General features: G+C 40.1%; 2 protein-coding genes across 6 annotated transcripts in view; one reads left to right on the top strand and one right to left on the bottom strand.

The window, feature by feature from the left end:
• Positions 1 to 25474, bottom strand: part of PROS1 (protein S) — a 34639-nt gene extending 9165 nt beyond the window's left edge. The window contains exons 1-11 of one of the 2 annotated variants that reach the window (XM_065657081.1): positions 25308 to 25474; positions 20467 to 20624; positions 19369 to 19393; positions 18951 to 19037; positions 15049 to 15171; positions 14768 to 14890; positions 12719 to 12844; positions 6305 to 6426; positions 3700 to 3818; positions 1407 to 1596; positions 264 to 431 (exon numbers count right to left, since the gene is read on the bottom strand). In XM_065657081.1, coding sequence (XP_065513153.1) covers positions 264 to 431; positions 1407 to 1596; positions 3700 to 3818; positions 6305 to 6426; positions 12719 to 12844; positions 14768 to 14890; positions 15049 to 15171; positions 18951 to 19037; positions 19369 to 19393; positions 20467 to 20624; positions 25308 to 25386 — 1320 coding nt within the window. In that variant the 5' untranslated portion in view covers positions 25387 to 25474. Of the gene's footprint in view, positions 1 to 263; positions 432 to 1406; positions 1597 to 3699; positions 3819 to 6304; positions 6427 to 12718; positions 12845 to 14767; positions 14891 to 15048; positions 15172 to 18950; positions 19038 to 19368; positions 19394 to 20466; positions 20625 to 24749 lie in introns of both variants that reach the window. The other variant, XM_065657091.1, reaches the window with a different exon arrangement.
• Positions 25475 to 26140: 666 nt separating this feature from the next.
• ARL13B (ADP ribosylation factor like GTPase 13B) overlaps positions 26141 to 26832 on the top strand; it is a 52119-nt gene continuing 51427 nt past the window's right edge. For all 4 annotated transcript variants that reach the window (XM_065638590.1, XM_065638578.1, XM_065638599.1 and 1 more), the window contains exon 1: positions 26141 to 26346. The gene's annotated coding sequence lies outside the window, so the exon portion shown is untranslated. The remainder of the gene's footprint in view (positions 26347 to 26832) is intronic.

Raw genomic sequence — 26832 nt, 5'->3', positions numbered from 1 at the left:
AGAATCTTAAAGCTATATTAAAACAGGCTATGGAATCCTGAAAGATTAGACTGTTAAGTGCAGTGATTTTATAACTGAAACCTAACTGAAGACAGACTACAAAGCTTCATACACGTTTACTTTCAAAACAGTGGTTTAACCACCTGATCTTTGTTTTCTAAATGGATTCCAAGCCACTCTTCCTCTGTGACTACTAAATAAACAATACAAAACCAAAAAAGTAACAGAACACTATGAATCATTACTCTTATTATTTTAGTTACCTGTTTAACAAGAGTGTTGCCCACTTTGCGAGGTAATCCAGCGATGTAAACCTTGGTTTCCAAGAAACCCTGTGATTGTTTAAAAAGAGTTCCCGGGCTGTTAATACTCATCACGGCTTCTTTAGCTATTTTTACACTTATGCTGTGTTCAAGTTCTTCAACTGATATCTAGAATTAAATACAAATAATTACATACATACACACAAAACCATGTAGAATATTTTAAATACTAATTACACATGCCTGTATGAAGCATTACTAATGTTTCTCTAAACAACCAAATTGTAAAACAGTTTTAATACAGTCAACATTCAAAACACATTTAAACTTGAATCATGACAGCTGTCAACATCCATGGATATCCACAGGAGGATGATCTTCTATTCCAGCCCCATCCTACCCCTGGGAAAACCCATGCAGCTGATAAGTTTGCTTTATGTGTGGTAGAGTTCGCAAGAAGCTGATTTCTACAACTGCTCTGTATCCAATCCATACAGTTCTCCATGTCACTGCAACCTGCTATAGGGCATTGAATCTTTAGATGGGATGTAGACAAAATAGGCTCAACAGTTGCTCCAACAATTATTAGGCATAAAAGTAGATTTTTAATCTCAAGGAAGTTGTACTGAACTGAAACAGGAGGTCTAGGCAGAATCCTAGCTTCTCTCACCCCCCTTTAAAAACAAACAAAACTTATCTGGTGTTAATAATTTGGTGTGATTTATAGATGGTGTAAGTGAGCAAGGCCTTTCACCTTAGATATGCAGATTTGAAGAACAAGATGGATTTCTGGTCTAGCAAATGTACACTTGCTTTCTAGACAAAGTGTCTAATAATTATGCACTTGATCATGCAATCACACGTTTTAATATTCTGCTGCTTCCTTTTTTTATGATTACAAAGAATAATTCCTATATTGCCAGCTGGTGGTAATTACCTCTTTCTTGATCGTAAACAGGTGCCACAATTTCCCAGATGTAATGCATTCTTGTGTATTTCTGGGTTGATTTTTAAATCTGGGATTTGAGGGCATCATTTTAAGCCTTTTTAATAGTTGCTTAGTTTCTCCCTGTTTTACTTATCTAGAAAATTTTTCCCATAGTGGGTTAAAGGAACAAAAGGAAAGAGGAAAACCCATCTTACTATATGCCACAGTCCATCATTAATGGCTTTGCCTCCACTGGTGACTTTTGTTCCAAATTCGTTCTTGAATTGAATTTCAATCTTCCCATCACGAAGAGCAAGCAAGATCCACGCTGTATTGTCAAGGGATTCTGCATATAGTATAACTCCTTCCATATCATATGTCCGGAAATCAAATTCTGCTGTAAATCTGATTTGGGAAGAAGGAATCTTTATAAGATAGGAAACATGAAATACTGTATAGCCTACAATAAGTCATTAATAGGGTAAAAAAAAAAAAAAAAAGAAAAAGAAGTTCATAGATATTAACCTTTTGGTAACTCTGTATCTGAGCTGTTGTCATATTTGCATACAGTTAGTCAGAAGCAGAATCTAATATAAGCCTTGTTCATCCGAATTCAATGAAAAGTTTTGAGATCAATGCCCTGAGCTGGAATTTGAAAGAGCCTTGGTTCAGTTCCCAAATACATGATGACCTTTACATGTGAGGGATATCATACTCTCTTGAGTAAGAAGATAAGATGTAATATTCCTATTGCACTTCATGGAGATGCAATGCAGAAAAAATACATGATCTATGATGTGCTTAAATACAAAAGGGTTGCCAAGTGTTGTCCTACAACAACTATAACCTAGCAATTTGCCTTGGTTACTGCTGCCTGTTACATGTCATTCTCTAATTTGAGGATTTGTTGTTTGGATTTTGGCAGCTGGTTGAACGTGCATATGTAGCAAAATTATGGTTTGCATTATAGTAACTGTATGGTGGAAGAGAGAGTATAAGTATAGCGAAAAACAGTCCTTGTCTCCTAGAACATTTGTACTAGATAAAATAGATTAAGCATGAAAGGACAAAACAAAGCATTTGGAAGTTAGGACTTGCTGAAGACAATAAAGGAAAAAGGGACGTGTAATTAAGAACTTTGGTCACTTTCACTCTCAGCCTTGTTCTTTGTCCACTAGATGTCATTGTCTCTCATGCAGACCCACAGAAAAATCATTCTGTATTTGCACAGAGACTATTAAGATAGCTTCAAACATTTATCATCTTAGAAAGGTCTTCCAGGAGAGCATTAATGTAATGCCTGGTCAACTTAGAATAGCAGTAGAGGAAAAAGTTCTCAATATTTATGTCTTTCTGTAAGGTTCAGAGGCTCTGGGGATCACCAGCTCAACAGCTGCTGCTGCTTTTACCCTCAAACTGCTTGGTCAGTAAGTCAAGGCACACTGCAATTTCAGCTGCTGCAGTGAAAAGATCAAAGATTAATAAAGGGATCACTACCATTAGCAATTGTTCTTACAGCTGTGAAGAAAATCATACAGACAGCACTCTAGACAAGGTAGTGTCCTTGGAACACCCTGTGAAATGGAGCACAGGGGTGGGGGGAAGCATTGGCCTGGTTTCATCTCTCAGTAGTATGTGTGTAGTATGTCACAGCTTCTACCCAGAAGTGAAGCAGCAGCAACACCCAAACGAAAGCTACTCCCATATATAACTGGAAGCTGTACAGTAGTTATTTTCCTATAATATCTGAATTTTATGTTGAGAATTCTAAATGCCCTCCTGCATCTGTATCACCGCCGCCCACCTTCCCCAGCCCCTGCTCTCTCCTTCAGGGGAAGAGTAAGTTTCTATCATGAGGAAACACCAAGCTTTTTGCTCTCTTGTCCACAAACCAATGGGACCTACTACCTATTAAACTTACTGCCCTCAGCCCTTCTCCTTTTTTGCCCATTCAAGTCCAGATCTCTTCGAACTCTTTCTCCCAGTCCACACTCCTCTCCCTACAACAGCACTGGTAACCAGGACTGTAATGGCTGGAAGACGCCAACTCTGTTATTCATAGATATGATCGCATCTGAATACCAACTGAGCATGTCTTGCCCTAGCTGTGCACTGTTTCCTGGCTGGGACATGGCTGCTGCTGTCTCCTACCTGCTTCTGAGGTATCTGGAAGAAATTTGCTGACCTTTGAGTTTTGCTCTGTGAGAGAGCTGCTGTCTATACTGATGAGGTGGCTCAAGGACATGCCACAACCAATAAGAGATGCTGTAAACTGACTCTAGACACATTGCTCCTGCCTGTCCACTTTCAAATAAATCCAGCTTCCTCTAAATGCCGGTATATGTAGGAACCCAAGTTAATTCGTTCTCCATATAAAGGTATCTTAACGAGTGGGGAGATGGTGATATAATTTATGCATGCAATGCATTCTTTCTAAACCCTCAGGAAACTAATGAAAACAAATGTCCATATTTTCATTGCATACTTTTATCAATAGCAAATTCTTACCTCGTGATATTTGGCAATTTAAACTTTAAGTACAGAACGGGAATTCCTATAAATTGCTCTGCCAGGTAAAGCAGTTCATAATTCTTTTCAAGGTTCAGTGGGATACATGCAGTTACAGACTGAAAATGGTAGAGAATAAAAAAAGCTGTTAATGCATCATGATAGTTCAGGACGTAACTCCTATTGTTGGTTGCTATCGTGCCTTTTCTTTTTTAAAAGCAATGTCTTACCTCTGTGTATTTTGTTTTGTTTTTTAAACTCGAATACCTATGTAAAAATCAGGGTCTGTCGTTTTTTTGCTTGAAATGTCCTTTTATTTAAGCTGTTGGAGGATAATTCAGGTTGAAACACAGTTCTGGTGCATTCCAACTAATATTTAAATATTTAGTATTTGAATCAAGAATTCAAATCTTCCATCAGGTACCTTCTTTTCACCAGGGACCTGTGACACTCTCCTACTGGGGTCCTGCCAGGCTCCATTATTAAAGTTGTATGGAATCTAAATCTGAGTGGGTATTGGAAGGGAATGGGGCCAGAGCTGTGTCTTGAGAAGATTTAATTAAAAATAATAATTCAAAAATCACTTTTAATTTTCTTTAATAATATTGATGTACAACCACTCATAGCTGAATAATCTCTAGCAGTACTAGAATCAATTATCTGGAATAAAAAGTAACAATTTACAAGTGGATTAAGTAACAGATTAATAGAAAAAAGTTTCTATCTGTTTGTTCCTTGAATGTAGTTGTCCTATTTGAACTCTGGAAAGGATTATCGATGAAATCAACACCACAACTTCTGCTGGAATAGCACTGAATTAATATTTCTGAGAATCATTAGTGAGGATATAAAGCTCTTAGGACTACACTCTTCCAGGAAAACTGTAAAAGAAGTTCTAAGTGTTTGTGGCAACTGAAAGGCCTACAGCAGCATGCAAAACTGGGATTAATCCTAATGTTCTAGTCAAACCCAGTGTGAGTAATCACAGTCAGCCAACTGCAGCTGCAATGAGAGGGGGGAAAATGGTACTTATTCTTTCAGGTATTAATCTACCTGAAGTTTTAAACAGGAATAATGTCTATTTTATGTGTAGTGCAAGTTTAAACTAGTAAAACATTCAGTATACAAATGTCAGGTATCCATTCTAAGGCACTGTTGAATTCTTTGTTTTCTGAAACTGTAATGTTATAATTTAAGTAATATCTACAGTTTTGTTTTAAAAGAAAAGCACTCAGATTTCCTTTAGGTACAAGCAACTAGGCTCTGCATATGAGGAGAGGTGGGAAGACTCTTCCAGAATATGATTTAGAGCACCCGCCTCATTGACTAGTAGGAGCCTTAAAGTCTCTTTGATTCAAAGTTATCCCTCAAAATTCACCTTGAATACCTTCTATATGATGGAAGTATAGTAGTAATACAGAAGAGAATGATCAAAAATAGGTGTGAAGGGCTTTTCTGTTCTCGAGACGTGCTGTGCTTTGGTAAAAGTTAACAATGCAGCTCTCGACCTTTGATTTCTGTATTCAAAATGTAGCAGTTTCACTAAATGTATAGGTATTCATCCTGAATTTTACAGCTACTTCATTTTATGTTTGCTAGTGTCACTAGTCTTTGGACTGCATATATTTTCAGCTGATTAAAGTATATTTTTTTTTTCCAATCAAAAGGCCTGAAACTAACTTCCAGATAGAGTTAATCACTTTTGAACAACAGTATTGAAAATAACATGTAATGAGGCTACAAGATGCTCTTCCTAAGCAAAATGAAATATAGTGACTGCAAGTGTTGTTCAGATAAAATATTTCAGGAAGTACAAACAAGATCTAATACATACATGCTAGAACTTGCATCAGATCTTGTTCCTACAGTTTAAGCCAAATTTTATTATATTGTGTTAGAGGTGTTTTGGGTTTTTTTTTGTTGGCAGTTATCTGAGCTCACTTCATGTAACAAGTCTCAGCCTGCTTTCCAAAGTATACAGGGAACCACGCACAGGAAAATCCTTGAACTGGGATTCTCCAGAATTCCAAACTTTCTGTTAGTAAGTGTAAATTTGCAAACTGAGCAAGAACAGATGATTTGGCTGCGAGGTGTTCTTCAATTGGCAAGTATTACTGAGTGCTTTTTCTTAAAATACGGCAGATGAGAACTGTGGAACAGAATCCAGATTTTTCCACACAAACAGGTAAAGCACAGAGTAATTCTGAAAGAGTGAGTGAAAACTTTTGTGCAGTCTAAGGAAAACCTGGGAACATATGGACAAATGAGTATTCTGGCTCTGAATAAGTTGAGCTGGGATCATTTGTTTGATAGGAGAAAACTGGGACTTATTTGGGAAGCAGCAGGTAATAAAGATGACTGGTTAAGGCAAGCTTCTCTTGACAGGATTCCTGTAAATGAGCATGCATGAATTGAATGCCATCCAAATCCCTACCAGGTCTGCTCTGTGAGCCAAACCACAGTTCAGAGTCCCCAGAAATTTCCTGGCAATTTTAGAATCAGCTCTCAAATAGCTTCCTATTTTCCTTAATCTAACTTAAGCTGTCATCAAGAAATATCCAACTTCGTGATTTTCTGCATGGGATTTTACGCAGTAAAGTTTTACCTCACAATTCTTCATGTCCTTAGAGAGCTTGAACCCTTTCCTGCCATCACAATAGCAGCTATAACTTCCTGGAGAGTTTACACAGAGTTGAGCACAAACATTTTCAGCACATTCGTCAATATCTAGGAGAAATGGAAGCATACAGACAGATTTATTCAGATTATTCATAGCACAGGCTGAAAACTAACGCAACAAATTAATGGAATAATGGATGAGATGAGTTCTCTGGCATAACATGAATACAGTAGGTGACTGTTTCTAAGCTAAACTAATGCTAATGGATGTCTTCTATGTAAAATTTACAATCCAGAATTACCTGCTGGGTGTATAAAACCTCATAATCTGGTAGAGGCCTTGTGTGCAGAGCTGGGAAAAACTTGGTCTGATTTGTGAAGCAGTAAGAAGCTGATTTGTAAGGTGGCTCAATTAGTGAAAGAAACCTCAGTAAATCACTACCATGTATGGCAGAAATGCCATTCTGGGTCAGTTATCTTCCTTTCCCTATAGAAGTCATGAGAACTTCAAGTATTCAGAGTATATATAACAAGTATGTGGAGAAAGGACATGCTTTATTCACATAAAACCAAAATCAGGGCAAAATGCACTCAATAATCTTTTAAATAACTAAATTTCAGACAACATCTGTTTGTGAACAACAATCTGATTTCATATGTAAATAAGCTAAACCAACTGAAGGAACTTCATTTTCTATTTAGTAGACTGCACACAATAAATAATTTAGAAATGAAAGGCTGCGTAGAAGGAAAACGTAACTGTTACATTTCTAATATAGAAACAAACAAAATATCTCCTGGATAGAAGACTCTGATGAGGGTGATTTTGGGCCTCAGATTAAAGAAGCTTCAATACTTTTTTTGAAACAAATGGCCCTTCTAGTGGGAATAAACAATTTTATACTAATGTGTGCATTTAAAAGATCTGTTTTATACTATGCTAGGGTTTTTTTAGATTAAAATACTCTTTTCCTATTGCTTGGTGGAGGAGAGAGAAAAGGAAAAGAATAAAACAAAACCTTATTGGAGAAACTGTTACTTTGCAGTGAGCATGCATAATCTCTTTGAAAAACACCGTACTATGTTTAACAGTTTGTGAATGCTATTCTGATTTCTATTTCTGCTGCAGCTTAACCATCATGGGCAAGTTGTTTTACCACCAAGTGCTAGGAGTTTCTATGTTCTTTAAATGGCCATTTGGAATAAGTTGAGAAAACTGGTCTCATGTTTGTCTGAAGAGTTCTCCTTTGCCATATGTCATCAGTGCAACGGGACTGTGCTCAGGCTTACACTGCCTCATACTTGATCTTGTCAGAAGAAAAAGCTGTACTGCTCTGTATTGCAGCTAATACAGCAGAACTAAAGTTCTGCTCAAGATCCAGCCATGGGCCATGTCAGTTTTCCTGCTGACACAGCAATCTAACGTGTGGCTGTGTAAGCTCCAGGATTCAAATACAGTCTACTGCTGCTGCTTGCGTAATTTCTGCCTCCTTCTGCTCATCTCCCATTCTGCCCTCTCATCTTCGGAAGCCAGATGGCCCTTTCCGTAGGCTGGTCTATTTGATACCAACTTTCACGTTCACTCTTTGCGTGAACTACTGAGGTCTCTTCCGAGTCACTTCTGTTAGCTACTGTTTACCTCTGCTCTGTCAAGCTGAGAACCACCTCCTGCTGTGAAGGAGGCTAATGGAATACTACAGTGAGGTTTTCTTCCTTCTCTTGTTGGCAAGAGTTTCAATGCCATTTTGAGCTAACTTAGCCATGATTGCGCTGCATGCTAGAAGCCTATAAAGTCTTTTGGGCATTCTACTAAAAGGCATAGGATGCAATACAGAAATCTGTAGTATCTTCAGACTGTGCAAAATTCAACATGGTATTAGCACTCTACAGCCAGCTCCACCACCTCCTTGCTTCCATTTCACTGGAAGAGCTCGCCATCTCCTCCTGCAAGTGGGTGAGGGATGGGAAAAGAAACAAGATGGGAGTTCTCTGCATTAAGATCATGCATGGTACTTCTATAAACAGTGAGCTCAAACTAACTGTTCTGTACGTGGTTCCAGGGCCTGCTCTGAGAGGGTTCTCTGAGGATACACTGGGTCATAAAGACACATGGAAGACCTCAAGACTTTGACTATCAAGTGTTGCCAGCAGGTTTTCCTGTTCTGGGGAAAATGTTGATAAATCTTGGAAGATAGTTCCTAAAATGCAACTGAAGAATTGATGCCTGGCTTTTTGAGTTGTTTAAGTTCTAACTGGTCTTAGGTATGTAGCTGCAGAAAAGGTTACATAGGAAATTCTTCTGCTTCTCTCTACTCCTTCAAGTGCCTCATCCATCCAAAATGTCAGCTAGGTGAGTAAAAGGAATTGTTAATATAGAAATACAGTACTAGATGTTTCTTCAAGTTGATCTGACATTTTGCAAATGTTTTCTGTGTTGCACCCTCATAACTTGAATTAATTATAAATAAGGAGCATATAAATTAAATTGTGACTGTGTCTGAAATTACAGTCTCTTCGGTGGCAAATGTTTGCTAGTGTTAAGAGTTTTACCTTTACTCGAGTTTGAGAAAGCTGTCCTATTAAAAACTGTTACTCTGCATGTAACTATGTATGCATACGTGCAGACTTCTGCAACTGTAAAATACCAATCCTCTACTCATGGTTTGATTCCTATCTCATTCCTCTTGGCCTCTGTCACCTGTAGTACTACTGTAGGGGAGTAAGATACTAGGGTGGGTTGCAAATCTAACTGTATATTTTGCAATCTTATTCAAACTTCTTTCCATATGCTTCGGAGATAATGCTCGCGCATTAGTTATGTGGCAGGATTTGGTCAATTGTTAAAAAATATTTTGCTGATGCACATGTGAAACTCATTGACCCCTCCATTTCCTCCAGCTACAGCTAGATTCTCTCTTACTCTTTCGTCTGGAGTGTGTATTCCTTTCTGTTTAGAAATCACTAAACTGTTTCTGGTCTTCATAGGGGTTGCAAGCTCAACTTGGTGAAAGGGACTCTGCTGTGAAACTCGCTTCCTAATAATTTCTGATGACTGGCAATCTGATGCCTATTTAAGACTATTTAAGACTAAGACTACAAGATGATGTGTTACAACATGAAGCTCCTTTTGTCACTGTTGTTTTTGCATCCTAGCAAACATGCAAATGAGGCAATGACAAAATCCAAAATGTAGCCTAGCGGTGAGGAGAACACCTTCTGTGTCCTTTCTTACCCTGCCTGTTTTATGGGGGAGAAAAAAAAAAAAAAAAATCATTCTGGTTCTGATCATTTTGGTATCTGAAAAGGTCAAGAAATCCACCTAGGCCTAAGCACACAGAGAGAAGGAAAAAAACCAAAACCAAACAAAAAAACTACCCTAACCCTATAGCCTGCTTCACTGTGAAGATGTACAAGGTAAAAAATTTAACACCTCCCAAGAGTAACTGGAGTAAAGAGACACTGAGAAGCACCTCTCTTCCCATGCCCTTCCCAGAGGAGCATGACTCTGTAGACACTTTGGGAGGCATTGTTCTCTCTGAAAGATCCTGTACCTCTTCTAGTACTTAAACATCTAGCAGCACAAAAGTAAAACTACAAGCACTGGTTAACCAGTAGCACCAGAGTAAATGAGTGCTGAATTCTCTAAAAACAGCAGTTAATTTCAAGCATGTTCCTAGGCCCAGGGCCTGCAGACAAACAGACTTATGATGTTAGTATGAAAGCTTATCACACAGTTTGACATATGAATTTCTGTAATTAAATCAGTTACTGAGAGATTTGCACCAGTCTTGCAAGGGTGTAAATTTCCATTACGCAAAATGAGCCTACTCTCCCTCCAGAGTGTACTATAGCAGCAGAGGGACAGGCAAGCTTCTTGGATAGGTATGAAGTCTCCTTCCTCAGCAGACATTCTCAAATCCCTCATCAGTCCAAATGGCAGGATCTCCCTATTCTGTCCACAGAAATGCTGAAATGCACAGGCTGGAAGGGACCAAATTGTAGTCAGTATCTTTGCATGTTTGTTTGAGCTATTTCGAAGGCTTCCCACAGATCTGTCCAAATGTCAGTCCCACATAATAAAACAGTCAGCAGAAGCTATTTGCACAAACCAATGAATCTGAGTGACATTCTGGGTTCATACAGCTGCTTTCAGTGGAAGGCTAAAACAGCATTCTTTAAAATACAGGTTCAGCTTGGCTTGTGTCCTCAATACTGACTGCAAGACAGACCCTTCAAGCACAGGAAGCGTACTTACTCATTCCCACTACCCTTTTTCTGGCAAGATGTTTGAAATTGCGAAGGTGCAAAGAAGACAATCAAATTCTGTATCTAAAATTTTATGGCTTCTATGAAACAAGACTGGACTGTACAGATATCTTCCACTCATAGTGCCTCCCAAAGGCTGGGGATGAAGAACTGTAGCAACGTTCTCCTAGAAATGAGAGAGGAGAAAAGTCCAAACCTTCTTCTATTCCACTCTAATTGTATTTGTCATCATAGAGATAGTTGTGCATAAATGTATGTAAACTTGGTTTTTAAATAAGCACAACTGAATTTGGCCACCTACCTGCAGTATGATAATGAAAGGCTAATGCCATTTAGTATTTCTGTAAGGCTACGTTCCTGTCACTCTGCACAATCCTGTCCTTAGACAGGATTTGGTGACTCATTTAATGGGGTTACAACAAGGCCTGAAAGCTTAGCAGCATAATCCTCCTTCTAGGGGCGTAAGACTTCGCTCATTTTAACATCCTCATCTTGCAACCTTCTGGAATCCATGTTTCCGGAGAAAAACAATACTTAAATTCAATTTGATGCAAGCTGTGTATCTGCAGAAAGTACTAACAGGAGGGAGAACTAGATAAATTACTGTGAATTTTTTCTCATTTCAGTGCACGCAGGGACACAAACGTGTCAGTAATGTTTTAATCCCATAGTAACTGGACAAAGAGCAGACATCTGAATATGTAATCACTATCGCTGTGCAAAGCTTTGTCACAAGAAAGCTGCATGAAAAGCCATGGACCAAAAGACTTATAGCCAGAAAGAAGTTACTTTTGTGTCCTTTTGAGCAATAACATAAAGGCAGCATTTATAATAAAAATTAGTCACTGATGCATTTTTCTTAAACTGGCAATATAGAAAATTCCTGTTAATAGTAAAAGTCGAAGAGCTTATATATCTCTTCTACAAATGAAATTTAATTTCTGATGTGTGTACTAAACAGAAACTTTAACAAGTAGAGAGAAATAAAATATGTTCTAGGACAATTACGCAAATACTTCCAATACTTGAAAAGGTTATTTTATGATGGTCTGTTTATGAATGGCTTCTTGCTGCTTTACTGCTAGCTATCAGTACTTTTCAACTTTGCTGTAACTGTTATAGAACATTGGTTTGAAATTCTTTCTTCCAGATTTTAATTTCAGAATACTCCTGAGGAAAGATTCTTTTGGTGCAGCTCCTTTTTTTCATTGCTCCCTTTCTGGATATTTAAGAACATTTTTATTTTAAATGTGTGGCCTTTATAAAAAACTCTTTTATTCAACTGTCATGCTGGCATATCAAGCCTAGAATGGTGATCAGTTCCCTCTAACGCTGTTATTTTCTAGCATAACTAGATACCCCAAGGAAGGATTAGACAAATGTTGTCTTAAACAGAATTCAACAACTCCAGTGAAAAGCTCTTTCCAATATCTGAGATCTAAGGACATATAAAGGACAGAGCCTCTGGCCATGAGGGCTAAACAAGCACCTAAACAGCCTATCAGATGGATAAAGAGAAGCTTTTTGGGGTTTCAAGACAACTAGATTAAGCATGGTTTTCATTTCTGGCGATTCTCTCTTTATAAATCTTACTGTTTTGCCCAGTTTAGAATTGCCAAATAAGTACTTCTAATTGCTTTTGCTATAACTTGTCTTGAATTAGGGGTAAACCTTAAACTGCTTGACATGAAATATTTCATCCTTGTAACTGTAAGGATGCTTAAAAACAGGGTACGAGACACACTAGCAATGTCCAGATCCTCAATACATTGCTCCAAGTTATCTGAAAGAAACATTCTAGCTGATTTGAGAGCTTGGACAGGAAGTGCTCTCTACAGTGGGACAGGAGAGCTCCCATGGACTGTGAAAGTTATCTGGCATACAGCAGGACACAGGAATATACTGTAAAACCCTCAAACATCTGGGGGTAAGTAATTGCAACTGTATACACAACATGCAATATAGCCTGATTGAACCTCTGAAAGAATAAACAGCGGGGTCATACTGTAATAAACGATATCAAGATTAATAAATACACCACTAGAGGACATGTTGGAGTTTGGTATAGTAGTGGAATCAAAAAAAGCAGAAGATAAAAGAAAAAGAAAAGGTGGGGTGGGGGGCAAAGACCTACCTTCACAGTTCTTGGAAGTTGAATTGTACATGTAGCCTTCTGCACATTCACATTCATATTTCCCCAGGGTGTTTTTACAGGTGGCTGTCCCACAGATATTCGGATGTAACACACATTCGTTTATATCTAGAAATACAAACAAGTTACTAAAAACAAGTCACTCCCTTGCATACCATTTTTTTCCTAACCCTATCCAAAACTGTGCAAATGGAGTGAGGCTGCCAAACTGGTTCTTTCTTGCTAGGTTTACCATGGTTTCTAGCACACTATAGCTATAGCTGTAAAGATTTCCAGTCTCTAAAAGGCACTTCTGCATGCCCTCAGTGAAAAACGAATTTTCTGCCTGCTTACATTTCTCATTCTCTCATGTATTCTGTGGATAACAGGAAAAAAGATGCATGTCCAGGAAGGCAGAGAGAGAAAGAGTCTGCAGATTTCCTATAAGCTAAACCAGACTGCATAATAAAATCCTATCTTAGAAAGACAAGAGAGAATCCTATCAGAGCTTCTTACATGCTACAATCAATTCATGTCACAACCGTCTTTTAATTGGCTATGTTGACAAGTGTTCAGGTCCCTCACTGTCTCTTCATCCCTCAAACCATTCCACTATCTTCTGTGTTGTTTCCAATTTTCCAATGTCATTTTCAAAATGCAGATGTGACAACTGGATGCAGCATACAGTATCAATCTTATTAAATGTCTTGTAGACAGAAAAATATCAGATCTCTAGTAGTACTTCAATTCCTACTTGTATGTGCAGGGATCATTCTGGCTTTCTTTGTGGTTTTGTAGTAGCTGTGGAAATGGTGCTGCAAAGGGAGAACAGATTCTGCCATTGGCTTGCAAGGACTCCCAAAACATTTTTTAAGTCTAAGCTGTCCTGAATTCGACCTACTTTTCTACAGTTATTGTGTGTACTCCAAATTCCTAGGTGTAAAATTTTGTAGTTGGATGTAATGAAACACTTAAATCCAGTTTATCAAATGACAAAACTAGTGCTCTAGGTACTAAGGTATATTAGTTTATTTTTATCTTTGATTATTTTTAACAATCTTTTCCAGTATCTTTCCAAGAATTACAGAGATTCTAAACAACTTATCTTCTTGCCCTTTTTGAGAAAACAGCAATCTTCTGTCCTTCTGGAATTTCTTTGGAAATAATTCATTTGCAAAAAAAAAAAAAAAAAAAAAAAAAGACTAAAGGAAAAAAGAAAAAGACTAAAAAGACTAAAGGAAGTGACAGCAGGAGATGGCCCTCTAGTCTGGCCTCTTATAGTATTCGACATTATCCAAAACTGTTGGCATAGTTCAACAATAAAACATATGACGTTAAACTAGAATGAGGTTGTGTTGTTTTCTAACTATGCAGTAAGAATTGCTAATTATCTCAAGACATAGTCTTTACCTGGAATGGAATGAAGCACGTAGGTCATGGCAAATAAAACAGATGCAAGCATGTACAGAAAAAAAATTATGCTGAGTGAGTAAAAGACAAATCCTTCTCTCCATTAAGAGCATTTTCAGGTTCATTAATAGTTTCTTCTCCAAGGAACTTCATACTCCCAAAAGAGCATCATTACTAATTAGGAGTGATTCAGCCTAAACCAGTGTTTACCAGACAGGATTTCCATGGCAAGAATGTTAGCTGGTCGCACCACTCTAGATTTTTGTTTCAGCATGCTTAAGGGGTATGGGAAACAAGGTTTACAGAGTTCTAGTAAAGAAGCAGAATCTAATACACAGTCTTTCTCTTTTTTTAAAAAAATCTTTTTCTTTTTTTCTTTTTTTTTTTCTTTCCTCTATTTGTTTTCAACTCACCTCAGTTCTTTGATCTGGTTCGCTATATGGTTGCCCAAATGCTTGCAGTGGTGTAAGGCTGCGGGTAGAGTGAGTTGCCAGGTTGAAGCAGGACTGCGTCTTTCAGAGGCAATGCAAGCTTCTGCTGACTTAGAGCATTTATGGAACTACTGGACTAAATTCTTGCCCCTCTAGTCAACAGGCAATGTACTGTCATGTAATGATGTTCTCCTTAAGTCTCACTTCCTACCTCCACAATCCCGTTTATTTGAATGCATGAAGTAGCCATCTTCACATAAACAACGGTAGCTTCCAGGTAAATTGGAACAGCGCTGGCTACAGCCCCCATTTAAGTCTTCACATTCATTTATATCTACAAAGAAAACAAAATAAAAATCTCTGCTCAGGGGAAGGCATTCATTGACCAACAGTGTGGGGTACAAACGCTTAAAGATCTGATATTATTCAATAATAGTAGAACTAGAATAGTCTTCCTGAGAACTAACACGGTAATGAGATTAGAGACTATACCTTCTTCACATTTCTCTCCTTGCCACCCTGGTTTACAGACACATGTATATTTGGCTTGTCCATCTATGCAGTCCTTATATCCATCTTTATGGCACGGCAGAGGGCTACACTGGTTTGAAATTTCTGTGGGATGGAAAACATTGGAAACACTTGTTATTCGGGGTTATTTTTCCTCAAGGATCAGTTCAGTCTTTCTTCTTCTCTTCCCACAGGTACCTTTCACCTTTCATGAAATAGGAAAGGGCTTGATGCATAACATCAAGTACCCTACAACCATCGTGCTACTAATTCAGTTAGCAAGAATTTGCAAGTGACTGAGAAAAAACAAAGCCACCAGTACTTTGTCAGATAGAAAACAAACAGAAAACAAATGACTCACTAAGCCATGTTAATCCCTGAAAGACGTGACCAAACACAGACTTGATACTATTTTCATTACATTTTAAGGATGCAATTGACTAAGAACAGTGCTCTGCCACATCATATTACCACAAATTTCACTAGAAATACCAAAGTTTCAAGCATATCAAACACTCAAGATTACAGAGATCAGTTCCTCTGTTCAAGGAGGGTCATATTTACAGAGAAACTAACACCTTGGGTTGCCTTGGCTGTCCAGGTGCTGGGGATAGACTGGATACCTCAGTGTCTAATATTGTCGCCTTTTACAAGTATTAACTTCAATGACAAACAAATTTGCATTATAAAGAATGATTGAAGACTCTTTATACATGCTGGCAAGACCTCAGAAAGCAAGGCTCAAAATACATAGATTGGGGCAGAGAACACAGAATTCACTGCCTTTTTTGCTCTAACCAAAGTACGTGAAATTTTTTTAACTTTTCCCACCATTTTCATAATTTTACATCAGCATACCACATAAGGCGTCATTCTATTTGTACCTTCTAAATATGCTGGTAGCTTTAATGTCTATTTTTCTGCAGGCCTCCAAACACTACAAATACATTGTTTCTACTTTAAAGTTATGTATTTTATAAAGCTCCGGAATGTCATTCTGAGGCATGCTTTTAAAAAAAGTAGTGTCCTAAAAGAACAGATAGCAGAATGAAAGGCAAGTGTTCCTGCAGACTGAAACTTGCTACAATTCTGTACCTATGGCCTCACTGGATTTCTTAAATGTTTCTTAACTCAAAAGAACTAAAGAACTGAGCAGCATAGAATTGTAAGTTTAGCCTTCTGTGACTTAAGAAAGCTTAACAAAATCTGCGTTAGTATATCTGTCAATTAAATCTACTTCTAATTAAATTCTGCTGCAAGTAAAAACAAAAGCCCAGGGGTGAGCCGAGCTCCAAAACTATTGAGCACCTCTAGCTTAGGTGCTGCATGTCATAGAACATTCACATTGCAGACCAGAAGACTCCAGTTGCAGATGAAGACTGACAGAAGAAATTGCACAGAAGAAATAACAGGTATGCAGTTTATGTATGGATCCTTCACAGCAATATCCAAATGTATGTTCTGGAACTCCCTACATTTTTTTTCTCTTTTTTGATTATTTACTGCTTTAGCAGGTCCAGGAACAAGTGTGTGAACCAAGCTTGGGATGAGCAAAGCATTTAGCAAGTGATAGAGGTGGAAGTTAGTTACCTTAAGAGTGTGCAAATGGGGAAGAAACTTGGCTACAAATGTTTCTGAGCAAAAGGTAGTGATGGCTTGTCAGTCTGGTTGGCAGTTTGAAACATGAGTAGATGGAATGAGGAGAATTAAGGATACTAAGGGCAAAATGAGGAAACCAATGAATGAAAAAAAGAACTGGTGAAACACACCAGAGGAAGAAGACAAGACGGGATGGATAGGACAGGATAGACAAAGAGGTTATGTCCACAGATGAATAATTAAGATGTCACTGCAGGAGCAGTAATATGGCAGCTATTTCTTTGAAAAGCCAGCCTGATGTTCCTCTTTTCCCTGTTCACGGTGCCTTCTGACCTACTACCCAGCAATGCTTTTTGATGAACATTTGTGACAAAAACTAAATGTCAGAACTCTGCCTGCAATATACAGGGTAGGTGGTAAGAAATGTGTTGTGGTACTTGTATCCTCTGCCACTCAGAGGGTCTGGTATTCATGACATGTGTCATGGTGAGCTGGACAGCTGTAAATGCAGGGATTTTTAAGTGCTTATTTTCAAAAGCAATTACGTATGCAGATTTGAGGGATAGAGATGTTTAGAGACTTAAAGATGCAGCTTAGATATGTGCTTGGATTAGAAAAGCATGAAACAGAATCTTCTATTCCTGTGAAAATTTTCCTTTTCCTTCCTTGATGGGGATGAAAAAGTCAATATATTCATTAATTTTTGTAACTGTTTATCCAGAAATGTGTGTTCTGAAATAGGTGCTCATTTCTGTTCTGAAATAAGTCATTTGGGCAAGTCTGAAAACAATGAAATTATTTTTGAATTCTATTTGCATTGTTACTTTTATTTGTTAATTTTTTTTAGCTTGATATTCAAACTAGTTACTGTATTATTATTAAAAAGTACCTATTATTATTTTATTATTTATAATTATGAAATTTTCATTTTTCATTTTGACAATATCAAAACAATTTGGATCAATATGTTCAGAAATACATAATTTTAAAAACAATAATTTAAAAAAAACCTGTTAATATAATAAAATATTTGTCTCAATGAAAACATTTTTTAAAAATTGCTATATAGTTTTAATGAGAATTTTAAATTCCATTTTCTCAGCAGTAGCTCCTTTCCAGAAATGTGCATAAATTTATTTGAACACTTAAGCCTTAGCAACACTTGCAAATTTTATGTATACCCTCTTTACCTCTCCTTTATCCCAGTGACTGAGCAATAGTAACTTTTTTTCTTTTTAATTTGATTTTGTAATGTGAACCCAAATGAGGAAATACAATGACTATCACGTAAACTAGTTGCTTTCACTGGGTAATACACAAAAACTGCACATTTACACAATTCTGAAAAATCCTTTCCTTCCAGGACCTCTAATGAGACTGAGATAGACTGATATGAATCAGAGTACACTTTAGTTTGGGACAGCAGTTGCGCAGGTCAAGTGATCTGGAAAACATGTTCATCCATGACCATGCGCAGTGTAATTATTAAAGATATTTTTGTCTTCTGTTGCTCTTAATAACAAAAACAGTGTCAGACGGTTAAGGATAAGTATTCCTATCCAAACTAACTAAAAGCTTCTTTGATGTAAACAGGCTATAAAGGTTTAACAGATTTAGAGAGATGTTTAAAATGTGACAAATAAGAAATACGGTACAGATTGCTTCCTGTGAATTTACTAGAAAAAAAAAGAATTCACACGGGACTTACGAATGTATCGGCATAAAAAATAAAATATTTGAGCAGAGTCACAAGCTTCATGCTTTGTGACTTTCTTGCATCTGGAGTCAATGACAATGTTTTCCAGCTAATGTTTGAATTTTTCAGCTGGTAATGTTACGCACTTCATGAAGGGCTACAGTGGACCAAAGAGTGGTAGAAAGGATAATTAACCAGATGGTCCCTTCCTGTAACTGACAGAACAGCACTTGCTAGATGCAAAGAGTCAGGCATAAGTATTAAAGACATGGTAGAATACAGAGGACATAATGGGGTTGGTGTAGGACAGTCTTCTGTGTTTCCAGAAAAATTCTGCCTTCCATTTTGCAGTTAATTACATTTCTTTTCCAGCATGATTTAGAAAGTTAAAAACAGTCACATCACTTGCTCTGAAAATGCTCCGTCTCACCTAATATTTTTTGTCAATTTCTGCTCCAGATAACTGAGTTTGCCTGAGTTAAACGGAGATCGATCCCTTTTTTTGCCTATGTGAACTGCTTTTTAGCCATGTACATGTGTGCATTAGGTACTGAGTGCATCGGGTAGAGTATCTAACAGCAGCACTTACCATTGACACAAACCCTCAGGTCATCTGGAGAATCTGGAGTAACTGCAGTAACCCTGAAAACCCCTGCTCGATGGGAGGCAAGGCAGCCTGCAAATGCAAACCCACACAATCTGCTTATGATATAAACACTCATTTAGACCGAAATTACAACAGCTTATGCATAGCATCTTCAAAGAGTCTGTTCTCACAGCTTGAATTAGAAAACTTGTCTGGGCATATTAAGGACAGCTGATCACAGACCAACCTTCTGAGTGCCTCTGCTAGGATCTAAGCAGACAGAACTGCCTAGGAGCTACTATGCATTATAATCAGCAAGGAAATCATTCAGGCGCTATGGGCAGATTAACGAAACCAGTATTACCTAAATTAGAAGATGAGTAAATGATATACTAGAGTTGTTCGGGTTTTTTGTACTTACTTAAATATTTGGGATAAAAATACTCCTGCAAAAAGAGAAGAGAAATAAAGAGTAAGAAAAATGTAAGGTAGATAGAACTGTAGTTAAAATATATTACTGAATATGTTCTAAAATATCTTTTGTTTATAACTGTAAAAGAAGCAAAAAAGAAAAAGTCATTTTGACTCATAGAATATAGAACAAGTTTTCTATATTATAACTATTTAGGCTAAGGCAGCAGATTACTTACTAAACACAAGGCTCACTGGAGAGATTAAGATACTGCATTGAACTGGACACTTTTCAAAATGAAGGAAATGAAAATTAAATTGGTGTCAAAATGACTTTGAAAACTGTCTCTTTGAATGGGAATATCTTGCCCAATGTTGTTACTGGATGCAGAGCAGCCTCCCTTATTTCCCCTTGTCACACTAAAATAAACAAAAACCCCTGCAGAGGTTGAACATCTTGCATGCAATTAATTCAAAATAAAGTGAAAAGCATTACTAAACCAGACATTGTTAAAAACAAATGATTATTGATTACTGTAACGATTTAATCTTGACAATCAGAATATCCAAATAGATGGAATTTTATCAAAGGCAGAACATGGAACTGATTCTTATTTTGCAAAACAAGAACTTGTTTTAACGACATTTTTGTAATGACCCTTTTGTAGTACAAAGCCGAATAAAATTTATCTAATACTAAACAATATGCAGTGGGACTGAATGCAAGAACAGCATTCTCCCAACTGGGAAAAAAGCTTGCAGCAATATGTCTAGTCCCCTCATTAAAAGGGCTGCACTGCCATGCATCCTCTGAGTAAAATTTTAATTGAAGCCAACAGGGTTTCCCCACGTGGAATGCTTGCAGACAACTGTGGTCTAAAACTGGTGATCCGTACTTGAAATTAAAATAATATCTACTCAACTATTCTCTTTGCTTATACAGTCTTCATTATTAATTGTGTGGGTTCTATACACAAAAGGATTTCAAACCAGTTCTTGGTCTGCATGGTGGGATTTTTTTAGCTTTGCAGTGTGAATTTTATGTACTTCTAGCCTTCCCTCTGCAAAGAACTACTATCTATCTCGTAGATATTCATCAGATACTTACAGTTTCAGGATTATTTTCAAAGATTTCCCTGGCTTCTTCCTTATTGCATAATTCTTCAATGCACTCTCTTTCTAAATTTCCCTTCTTACTTTCTTCCATAAAAGAATTTGCTCGCCGTTTCCTCACCAGGAACTGAGAGGCATACTGCTGAGATAAAACTTTGTAGAAACACAGGAGCTCTGTTGTTATTTATTTAGTTTTAACAGCTGAAAAACACTGTAAGCGCTGAACAAATACGAGAATCTAAAACAAAAATCTGAATTAAATTCTTACTCAGGAGGTGCTGTTTGCTATCATTTTGGCAAATGGGCAAAAAATCCTAGGATTCTGTTTTCTGTTTGTGGAGTAGTTGTTTCTGACAAAAAATCCTGAGTCACCCAAAAAAAGTTTGTGCAATGCTATGCCTGAAGCATAATTTAAATGTCATATTCAGACAAGATTTTTTTTTAAGCTATCGATATTACAAAGTGAGATATGTGACCAGTAAGTGCAAAAAAGCTGTGAAGCCTTTTATATGTTTCAGTGATCTAAAAGTAAATATTCTGATCCTATTTAACTTAGGAGACCAAAAATGTGCTTGTATAATCAGGCTATCTGTTATGTAATAGAATCATTTCAGTTGGAAAAGACCCTCAAGATCATCGAGTCCAACCATAACCTAATTCTAGCACTAAATCATGTGTCCCTAAGAACCTAATCTATACACCTTTTAAACACCTCAAAGGATGGAGGTGTAATTAACATAAATGTAATTAGAATTAATGTTATTTTATTTTTCAGAACTGTAAATAACAAGACAAAGTAAAAGGTGAGAATTAGGTCCTGAGAAATATCAAGGCATACAACCTACAAATGCACTCACTTATTACTGAGATAAAATACAATCCTAGCTTTCGTATTTCAGATCCATCATGTTATGCGTCATTACCTAATTTTCATGTATCTCGTTATTGTCACTTTATTGACTTTTACACACATTATGAACAAATGAGTTGAGAAATGATATTAAAAATAAAAGATGTCTCTTTGCTTCTATGTAAAGCACACAACACAGAACAGCAACTAAATTAGACTGCCTCGTTAGTTTAATTTTTGGGCATACCCTGTGACTGAGAAAAAACCAGATTGGAGGAAGTCCATCTAATAGGGTTAAAGAGCATGGCTGACATATGTTAATTAGGGAGAACCACAGTTCTACACCTGCCCTTCTTTTATCAGCCTTTGCACAACCTCTCAGACTAGCACAACTGTGTGAGGGTCGTGACTCCTACAGTGCCAACCAGATATGGTGTACATATGTATTCATCACTAGTCTATGAAGATTAATTTAAGCAGACCTAGTCAATGCAGTACTGCTTATGAGCATGCAATACCTCAAACCCAGAGCACCTTTCTGAGACATGCCAGCAGCCAAGTGTCAGAGAACAGCCTCCCAACACCTGTGCACTAATGGGAAAGAAAAACTTTAAAATGCTTATCAGAAAGAGCAGCTAATGAGGCCCAGAACTTGAAGTGAGAATAGCTTTCAGGTAACAGACGTAACTAAAACCATACTATCCTAAACACATTACTAAACGTCTCTATCAAGTGACAGGAAACACAACCGAAGCACTCTGAAGTGCTGCAACATTGGGTAATGACCTGAAGAAATCTTTCTGCTACAGCATCCTAAATGCGTTTGATGTGGGACAAGCTCGTCACTTCAAATTGATGTACTTGCTTTCATTCTGGTAAGACTAAGTTAATAGGCATTATTCCTTGAGCATAAGGTGGACATACTAGAGCACATCTCCAAAGTTTTGAAGCATACCTTTCTCTCAGAGAGCAATCAGCAAGTTGCTTAGAAATGCAAGGCGCAGCCACCTTGTGCCCTTCACCACTAAGTATATATACTAAATATTTGAGGATTTGTTTCTTCTTCTTTACATGTTGATCTATGTGGGGCTTTTACTGGAGAATAGAAAGAACTCTGTAAGGTGAAGACTGATCCTCAAGAAAACTGCTCAGAGAAGTCTTACCTTACTTTCTGGGCCCCCACTTTCAAAAATTCTTGGCATAAAAGAAATTACTCAAATCTGTTTTCCTCCGCTACTTTTTGTCACTTTTACAAATCTTAAGGTATGCCATAAGTACAACTCAAGGGCTGTTAATGTATTTCAAGAGCTGGATTTTGATCCTCTTGTTGTTACATATCTCTCATACAGCACTTTGAAACGAATTGGAAACTGCTGCTAGGAGGAGCAATGAACTGCTCCAACTGCGGATCTCATAGACCTTTTGTCTCAATCCATCAGCTGACCATTAAGATATTATCTGCTGGGAGATTCGCAAAAAGCACAGTGAGATGACAGGACAAGAAGGGCCTCATGAGAGCTCTTCTGAGCCCTAACTGCACTGGAAAGCAGAAAAATGTTTTGATTATTTATCACCAAATGTTGCTAGCAGTGTCACCTTAATTCATTTAGGTAAATGGCTGTATTTGTCATTACATAAAAGCAGACTAATAAGAAGGACAGAGAAATTCTATCTGTTCTGAGGCAACTGGAGTGACAACAAAATAGTAAAACAGCATTCCACCTGCTCATTTTGTTTATGTTGAAGGTTACTACTAGCATAATCATGTTGACACAGCTTTGAGGCAGAGGCTTTATGGTGTAGATGAGGCCTAATTCACAGGTGACTATCTTTTTTTAACATCACTCTTATTTTGACACAGTTTTTCAGCAAACAAAGCACAAGAAAATTCCAAGCGTGTGCAATGTTCTTGAGGACGTTACACCAGATATAACACTGCCCACCTCATGTTTTCAATACAGTGAGGTAACAGAAACAGGTCTATTCCCCTACATCACAGCAGTTCAGCCTTCTCCTAAGCTGACTTCCTATGACTTTTGATTTTAAATAAAACATGTAAATCAATGCAAATTCTATATTTTTATTCTATATTTTTATTTCAAATATTTCATTTTTCATGCACAGAATTAGCGTATTTATTCAACTGGTTTCTCTTTGCAAAGATTATGGTGGGACCTTTATATTAAAAAAAAAAAAAATCCTCACTGCTACTGCTGCCGGTTTGATTACAGGAAACTCCAGCCCACCTCTGAGCCTGCCAAAGCAATAGTTAACCCTTAATGAACTCTGTGTTTATTTGATTATCACTGTAGCCTTATGGAATTCAATAGCCTTATGATTCAACAGATGTTGTAAAGACACAGTGTAGTGATTACTTGTCAAGTACCTGTTTAAAAGTAATGCTACTGAAAAAGAAAAAAACTGAGGGGAGAGGATGAGATTCAGTGTTGCTTTACAGCTGTTTTGTAGTGCAGATGCAACTATAAACCTGCCTTAAGTGGGCTAGTTAAACATAGCTTAGAGCTGCTAACCTAATACCCAATCGTAGCCTACAAGTGCTCTCTCCCAGAAACTCAGAAGACTCAATGAACTGAATAAAAAGGAAATGTGATGCCACTGTACAAAGTGGCGTCATCTTATTTGTATAGCTGTTATATTGCAATCAGCTCCACAGTTCCAGTGACTGGAGACTTCCAAAATGCCCATCAGTGACACAAGCTTTATGCTGCCAACAAAATGAGGCAAACCACCTGTTAATGTTTGCCTGTTTCTCCTCCATATTTTCCAAAACTTGTCCCTTACTGGATGTTGGACCAAACACAGTTGCACTAAGACTTGCAAAGAGGCGCCTTTCCATTATGATCATTGAATAGTATAATCTGCATTATTAAGATCTTTCTGCTTTATGTTTTTTTTTCCCCATCCCAGAAATCTCTGGCATTGTTCAGAGCCAGGGATAGGTAACCGGACTACAGGGACCACAGAAATTTTGCACGAGTAGGACAATTTCTGATTTCCCACTGTTCATAAAAGAGAGAACTGACAAAGCATGCAGTGAGGGGGAAAAAATGGAACAGAAAATGTGATTAAAACAGGAGAAAATAATGTGACAAAACATTTATCAGAAGTTTTATTTTTATGATTTGTTAAAAAATAAGTTATAAAATGAACTTTCATCTTTCCTTACTGCTCTCTTCGTAGTTGGAATCCCTAGCATTCAAACAGAAGTCTGAATAGCAAACATTAGGTTTCTCTTCTGCCTGTTTAATCATTAGTAAAACACGTCAGAAACAGGCTTACTTTGAGCTGCAATTCTGCTTTTCCAGGTACATATCGTCTTCCTTTAGTACTAAGCTCAAAGACTTGCACATCAAAGACATAAGCTTTGATTTTTTTAAAATTTAAATGAGAGAACACGTAGTTCTTACCTACTTCTGAACTCATCAAGAGAGTCAGGGCTGCTTGCCCGGACTCCACAATAATGCCACTCTCCTGAGCCCATGATCTATCGAGCGTTTTGCTTCCAAGCGAATCAAGCGCGGTTTGAAGGCAACACTTTCCCCCGAGCTGCAGAGCTGCGTTTCGGCCGCAAACATCTTCCCAGCCGCGACCAGCCTCCGAGTTACCGCTCAGCTGCCCTAACAGTAACCACTGGCTTCGAGAGAGCGGCCAAAACCGACGGGGATCAAGGCGCTCCACCAAGGCGGCGGCTCGGTGCCACCTACCCGGGGAGGGAGAGACGCGATGCGCCGGACGGGTGGGGAGGGCCGCCCCTCGCCCCGGTGCTGAGGCGGCCGCCTGCCGCACCCCCGTCCCCACTCCCAGGGGGAACGGCGCCGGCCCCCCGGCCAGCAGGTCGCCGCGGGCGGCCCCGGCGCCCCCGGCCCTCAAGGGTGGGCGGTTGTGAGCGCGAGTGGGGCTAACGGACTCCGCCCGCGCGCCCCGGCCCTGCTCGCGCCCCAGCCCTCCCGCCTCGCCTCACTCACAGGTCGCGGCCTCCGCGAGGGCGATGGCCACCGCCAGGCCCGCGAGCAGCGGGAGGCACCGCCTGCCCCGCGGCCTCATCGCTACCGGGGGGCGGCTGGGACCGGGGACGGCGCCGTGACTGCGCGGCGGCTCCTCTGCGCCGCGGCCGGGGCAGCGAGGCCGGGCGAGCCTCTGGGGGCGGGAGGGAGGGGCAGCGGGGCGGGGGGTAGGCCGGGCTGTGTCCGGGCGGCTTTGCCCTGCGGGAGCGTCACCATGGCGCCGGGGGCAGCGCTGCGGGGACGAGAGGGGTTCGCTCCCGACCCGCGGCCGGGACGCCCCGAGGGGCGGCGGCCGCAGCAGCCGGGCACAGGGGGTTCTGCGGGCATCCTCCTGGGGAGTGTCTATCGGGACGCCGCGGACAGATCGCGAGAGGGCGCAAACCAAGGAGGGCTTCGCACCAGCGAGAGAGGAGCGAAGCGGGCCCGGCAGCACGGCGGCGGGCATTGCTGTAGGGTAGCGCAGTTGTTCACTTTCGGCCGGGGGGACCCGAGGAAACGCTCTGCCCTCGCTGATTGGCTGATCCGCCTCAGGCACCGAGGGAGCCCCCCGTTCCTATTGGTTATCCGCGGGCCGGCCTTCTCGCTCATCACCATCCGAACTTTGCTGTTGCCCGTCTTCGCGCTCCTTTGATGCCGACAAGTTTGTCCCTTCCCGTGGTCCGTTAGCGGTAACCATGGGTTACCGGCGTGGTTAAGCGTCCCCACTGCCTCGGAGATCTCGGTTTCCACCAATGGGAGGCTTCGCTTGAGCTGGGCGCCGGTCACGTGTCCCCGGAGCCGCTGCGCGTCGGGCCCGGCGCGGCGGAGCTGAGCGGCGCTCCGCTGCCGCCGCCTGCACCTCCCCGCGTTCGGCCGCGGCTTCCCGTCGCCCGGAGCAACGCCAGTCCCGCCGCCGTGGCGGGGACGGGCTGCGAGACGCGGAGGCCCCTGCGGCTCGGGCGGGCGGCGCGGAGCCGTTAGCGCTCGGGCCTTATCGCCTCGCGTGTCCGCTGAGCGACCGGTAAGTGCCGCCGGGCGGGGACGAGGGCGCGCAGGCGGCGGCGGCTGCGGGGGGCTGCCGGCCGCCGCGGTTGCTGGTGTGAAGCGGCTGGCTGTGCGGCTCGCCCGAGGCCTGTGCTTCCAGCAGCGGCGTGTGCGGCGGGCTGCCGGCGGCGCCGCGGGAAACGGGCGAGGTGGGAGGTCTTCAGGTGCTTGCGCCTCTGGGGAGGGCCCGGGGTGAGCCTGCTTTAGGCGGGGCTGGGGCATCTCCCGGGCGGGCCGGCAGGTGAGGTCGCCGCGGTGGAGGCGTCGTCCCGGCAGGGTCGGGCCAAGCGTCCTGCCCGGCTCCCGGCTGGCGGAGCTCGAGTCGAGTGTCTTCCAGCTCCGCTCCAGTCTCGCCCTATCAAAAACATCGTTGTGTGTCCGCAGCGGCAGCGTCGGGCTGTGGGTGTTTGGCAGCCTGCGTGTGTTTAAGTAACAGAAAGTAGATTTTCTCTGAAATGTTGAT

Source organism: Caloenas nicobarica, chromosome 1 (assembly GCF_036013445.1).
Source record: "Caloenas nicobarica isolate bCalNic1 chromosome 1, bCalNic1.hap1, whole genome shotgun sequence".
In the NCBI taxonomy this organism is placed as follows: domain Eukaryota; kingdom Metazoa; phylum Chordata; class Aves; order Columbiformes; family Columbidae; genus Caloenas; species Caloenas nicobarica.
This window is presented reverse-complemented; position numbering and strand designations above follow the sequence as displayed.